Raw genomic sequence first — 6,025 nt, 5'->3', positions numbered from 1 at the left:
TAATACCAAAGGTACATAGAAACAAACTTGGTGCTAGAAGTCGTAAGTGTATCTTCCTGGGGTATTCAAACACATCTAAACCGTCTCTATGATGAAGTAAATAAAAAGTTTTTTGTATCTAGAGATGTCATTTTTCTTGAATCATCCAAATCTGACAGTGTTGTTGAGCGGCAACTTGATCGCTTGGATAGATTCACAAAACCGAAATCATTTCAAGAGTTTGATAATCAGATTCCACATCTTGAAGGGGGGATTCCTATACTAGATCAACATGTGGAATCTTCTTCTGAAGAACAATCTCCCCTGCATGACACTCCAACAACGGATGATGCTTTACGTGATGTAATTGATGGAATTGGGAGACTTAATCTTGATTCAGTCCCAACTCAATCAACAGAGCAGCCTGGACTATCTCAGAAAGGTCCCCCAAAGTGGCTGACAAAGACACTTGAAAGTGTTCGTCCTGATGAAATTGGAAAAACAGGAACCAGAAATACAAACCGACAAGATGGAGGTCATGTAGATAACTCTAATTCACCTGTTGATATGGATGTTACTTATGATTGTGAATTGAACTTGTCTACAGATTTTGAACCAACTTCCTTCAAAGAAGCTGCTTCTCATGATGAATGGAAGGAAGCGATGCAGAAGGAGTATGATGCCCTCATAAAGAATGGCACTTGGAAGCTGGTTGATCCTCCATTTGGAACCAAACCAATTGGCTGCAAGTGGGTCTACAAGAACAAGTACAAAGCTGATGGCTCACTTGACAAGCACAAAGCTAGGCTTGTGGCAAAAGGTTTTGCACAGAAAGAAGGGGTCGATTATGAGGAAACTTTTTCCCCCACAGCAAAATGGGCCACCATCCGGACACTCTTTGCACTAGTGCTCAGAACGGTTGGAAAGTCCATCAAATGGATGTAAAAACTGCATTCTTGAATGGAGATCTAAAAGAGAATGTTTTTATGTCCCAGCCTGAAGGATTTGCTGTGAAAGGACATGAACACAAAGTATGCAAACTTGTGAAGTCCTTGTATGGCCTCAAACAAGCACCACGAGCCTGGTATGAAAAACTAACTGAGCATCTTCTGAAACTCAACTTCAAACATTTTGATCTTGATGATGCAACTTTATTTGTCAAGAAAGTTGGCAAAACAGTTGTATATCTTGTGGTATATGTAGAGATCTTTTAATGACAGGGAACAATGAAAGCTATATTGCATCCATAAAGAAAGAATTAGGAAAAAGTTTTGAAATGATTGATTTGGGCTATGTTCATTACTATCTTGGCATTGAAGTAACCCAACATCCAAAATCCATATTTCTTTCTCAAACGAAATACATTGGAGATTTGTTAAACAGATTTGGCATGACAGAGTGCAATCCTCTTTCTACTCCAATAGAACAAAACTTGAAGCTCACATCTATTGAAGGAAAGGAATTTGAGGATGCAACAAAGTATAGACAGCTTGTAGGAAGTCTCATCTACCTCACTACTACCAGACTAGACATTTCATTTGCTGTTGGAATCCTCTCCAGGTTTATGAAAAAGCCTTGTGAGGGACATTGGTCTGCTGCAAAAAGAGTTCTAAGGTACTTGAAGGGAACTCAAGACCTTGGAATCAAGTATACACAGGTGGACGACTTCAACTTGATTGGATACTCTAATTAAGACTTCGATGCAGACAAAGAAACTGGGGTATCTACTTCAGGATATGCTATGAGTCTAGGATCAGCAGCTGTCTCCTGGAGATCACGCAAACAATCAGTACGAGCAGATTCCACAACAGAAGCAGAATACGTGGCAGCAGCTGAAGCAACGAAAGAAATTGTGTGGCTCAGGAAAATTCTTGAAGATTTGCAGATAAAACAAATACAATCAACTCCACTCATGATTGATAACACCTCTGCAATAAAGTTGGCCAAGAACCCAAAGTTCCATGATCGTACTAAGCACATCAATACTAAATATCATCTGATCCGACATCATGTTGAGGCCAAAACAATCCATCTCCGTCATTGTTCCACAAACGAGCAAATTGCAGACATCTTCACCAAAGCGCTTGGAAGAGAAAAGCTTGAAAGATTCAGAACGATGCTTGGACTCACCAACATCCGTTCAGATTAAGGGGGGGAATGTTGACACCTAATCCTCAACGGATGGGTGAACTGGAACGCGATCAGTCATCAAGAAGATGAACTGATCCGTCCTATTTCTGTATATAAATGATAGTTAGCTAATGAATTAATGCAATCAATTTTCTCTGCCCATTCTGGAGTTACCCTGGCCTGACAGTTTAAAAATTAAAAATTTCAAAAATATTTCAATAAGACATTTAAATAAACTATTTGAAGATCTACATTAACTAATTTATGTCAAGATCAACTCAATATATATCTTATATGTAGAAACAAATTGTTAAAATATTTTGATGTTGTATATCAAAAAATAAGTTTGTATGGTTAAAATGTTTATTTAGTCTTATGTATAATCTATTTAGTGTTCAACATAGAATTTAAATAATGAAATTTTACACCGTAAAAAAGTTTGTACATGAAGAAATTTGATCCCTCACGGTTCATGTTAGATCTGTACTTAAAATGTATCTATACTAATAATAATCATCAATATTTTAAATAGAAAATAAATTAAAAGATTAAAAATAACGTGAAAAAAAAATGCTTCTCATTAAATCTCAATATATATATATATATATATATATATATATATATATATATATAATGCATAAAAATATAGAGTTCAGGCTTCTGTGATCCATATCAAGTTTGTGAGAGATTTTTCGGCGAAAATCACATGGAATACCATTTGTCGACGCGTTTCGAACCAACTAGTGTGGTTCATCGTCATGACAAGTTGAAGAAACAGATCCAGCCTAGCAAGTTAAATAGTTTGAGCAGAGCCTCCAATGGCTAACTTGACAAACGGCTAGTTTGACTCTAGGACCGGGGTCAAAATTATTTTATTAATTTAATTAGTAATCTCTGGGATCAATAAAATTTTAATGGGTATTTAATTAAAAAATTATAAATATCAAAAGATGCTAGGTTAGTTAGAAAAATATTTAAAAAGTATAAGTTAATTAGAATTTAATTGGAAAATTAGTTATGTAAAGGACCTTATACTAAAATATATATATATAAATAATTGTAAAGGGGGGCATATTTATAAAATTAAAATAAAGTTAATACCAAAGGACCTTATAAGTTAAAAGAAATGAAAAAATTAACACTCTAAAAAAAAGTTGACAATAATCAATCATTAAAAAGCGAAAAACAGTTTAGGGTTATAGTGTTTTAGAAAACTAAGTAATACAAAGATATCGCAAAGTCTAAAAAGGCGGAGGAGTTGACGGGAAAGTTATGGAAATTCTGGTCACATTTTATAGAAATTCCGGCAAGGATTTTTATAAATCCAAGTTAATAGTTGCTAACTTCAAAATTTTAGGTGTTATAGATGTTTTTGATGGTGCTGAATCTATTTCCACTATCAAAAATAAGATTCAAACACGCCTCTACAAGATTTTTTGAATTTTTTTTTTGCCCAGAATCACCTCCGTATTGTATAGTTAGTCAAAAATTTGTTGACATGAAAAATATAAACACCATATATGGCTTTATTCTGCCATAAATCGTGTGTTTAATACCGGCTTCTATTTTCAGAGAAAATGGATGACAATTCATCGGTGAAGCTCCATGTAGAGAAATAGTATTACCCAAAATGAAATGGGAGCTTAAAATATGAAATGATTAATATCAAAGAAATGCCAACTTAAACCCTCAAAGGCTCCCATGTATACTGGATCTGGATAAATAGAACGAGAAGGGCGTCTTTTCTGCGAAGTTGAGCCGTCTTCCACAATATTTGTAGTTGCTGTTTGGGGCAACGGTATTTCAGTCAACAGGGGACCAGCCTCTACAACAACCTTTATTTTCTTAGTACACATGTAGATCGAAGATTCTTCCTTGTACCACTTAAAACTGTTACCCAGTATAATAATCTTATCTAAATTGGCACTAGTCCAGTTTGCGTCGAGTACATTGTCATATAAAAAATAGGAGCAGCGAGGCATGAAAAATAGAGTGGGTCTCTGCACTGTACGTCTTGCGTCTTCGTCAAAAGACAGACAAGTACAGTAGTCCAAGGCATTTATAGCCACTCGCTCCACTGCAGAAAACAGTGGATCGAACACCTCGATATCGCTCACCCATTCGAATCTCTCTCGTAATAAAATAGCAAGGGCTAACTGCATTTGTCTTCGCTCCATACTGTCACCCTCAACCGGTTCAATATTTCCGAGGCCATACAGAACCAATTGTACTTTTGACTTAGGCTGGCCTTTCCCTATTACCCTTTCTATTAGCAGCATCATTTCCGGTTCCAGCATTTGTTTCACAAATTCAGCATAAAACAAAGATTTCTCCAATTTTTCTTTAGCTAACTGTATTCTGCTGATTAATTCCTGAACTTTTCCATCACTTTCCTCAACTATTTCAAAAGTTTCTAATTCTAGTTTAGGGTTCTGCTTTGCTTCTGAAATATTCTCATATGAATTAACGGACGAAGTATCCATAATTGCACCTGAAATAGGCAATCACAGAATGAATAAATAGGAAAACTAAAATAATAAAACATCGATAGTTAAAAATACCTTTTAACTCTATGTATTTATATATTATTGGACAGACTTGAGGAGGCTACCGTTCAAGTCGGCGGTTATGCTCGCCCAGCTATTATTATAATAACCATTATTATTATGATATTATAATTATAATATATTAATATTGTTATATTAATATTTTAATATTTATATTATTAGTTGAATGATGTTTTTAATTTTGCAACATGGAGGGTTAGATTAGATCTTACCCTTGAAATGAATGATGTGATGGAGTATGTGTAGGGCCAAGCAGTTGAACCTTCTCAGAATGTTGATGCCAATGTGAAATTCAAGTACGAGAAGAGTGAGATCAAGGCTAACAAGATCATCATTGACTCTCTTAGAGACCATATCATCACTTATGTGTCTAAGCTGAAGAAGTTAAAGGAGATGTATGACAAATTGATTGAAATGTATGAGGTCAACAATCTCAACCAAGTCATTTGCCTCAAGAGTGAACTCCATGACATCAAGATGTCCAAGTCTTAATTGATAATAACTTACTTCATGAGAATCTCTTAAATAAGAGATCAACTTCTTTCCATTGGAGAAGTCGTTCTTGATAGAGAGCTTGTGCACATGACACTTGGTGGGCTCCCCATGTCATGGGAGACATTCCTTACAAGCATTAGTTGTAGTAAAGAGCTCCCTTTATTTGTTCGGATTTTGGGAAATTGCACTCAAGAAGAATCAAGGCTCATTTCCAAAGGGATAATTCACACACAAGATGAAGGAGAACCTACAACCTTTACACTCAATGTCAAGAAAGGAAAAGGGAAAGGAAGAACTTCCAAATGGAATTCAAAGAAGGAAAATCCAACTTTCAACAATAATAAAAGGAACTTGTCCAAAGTCCAATGCTGTAGGTGTGACAAATTTCGCCACATAGCCCAAGATTGTCCAGAGAGAAGAAATGTTCAAAGACCCAACAACAATAATAATGTAAACAAAAACAATAGTTTCAACAATATAAAGAAAAAAAGAGGTGCTTCTACCCATGCAAGTGTTAAAGAGTCCCAACTCCCTCAAAAGAGGTCCAAGAACACATGATATGTTGATAATGTTGCTAATACTCAATCTGAATATTATCTTATTGTTGCTCTTTCTAGCTCACCTTCAGATAACATTGATAGTTGGCTAGTGGATAGTGCGGAATCAAGACATTTTACTAGGTATTGTGAAGGCCTCTCAAATTTGCTTGAAAGTGAGAATAATTTGAAAATTATAGTTTCGGATAAATATACTCATCCTATAAAAGGGTTTGACTCTATTCAACCCTTCATCTGTAAGATCTGTTGTATTTTTCAAGCTTGAAGAAGAATATTGTCTCCATTTCTGCCATGGAA

The 6,025-nt window shown here is 35.4% G+C and overlaps 1 protein-coding gene across 1 annotated transcript; it reads right to left on the bottom strand.

Annotated features, from left to right (window-relative positions):
* Positions 1 to 3,752: 3,752 nt before the first annotated feature.
* Positions 3,753 to 4,592, bottom strand: LOC149170200 (protein SENSITIVITY TO RED LIGHT REDUCED 1-like). The gene has a single exon (XM_089425474.1). The coding sequence runs from the start codon at positions 4,590 to 4,592 to the stop codon at positions 3,753 to 3,755; it is 840 nt and encodes a 279-aa protein (XP_089281600.1).
* Positions 4,593 to 6,025: the final 1,433 nt, after the last annotated feature.

Source organism: Pinus tabuliformis, chromosome 4_2 (genome assembly GCF_031772625.1).
Source record: "Pinus tabuliformis cultivar Carrire ecotype Pingquan chromosome 4_2, CPIR1, whole genome shotgun sequence".
In the NCBI taxonomy this organism is placed as follows: Eukaryota; Viridiplantae; Streptophyta; class Pinopsida; order Pinales; family Pinaceae; genus Pinus; species Pinus tabuliformis.
The sequence above is the reverse complement of the archived record's forward strand: the minus strand, read 5'-3'. Positions and strand labels throughout refer to the sequence as shown.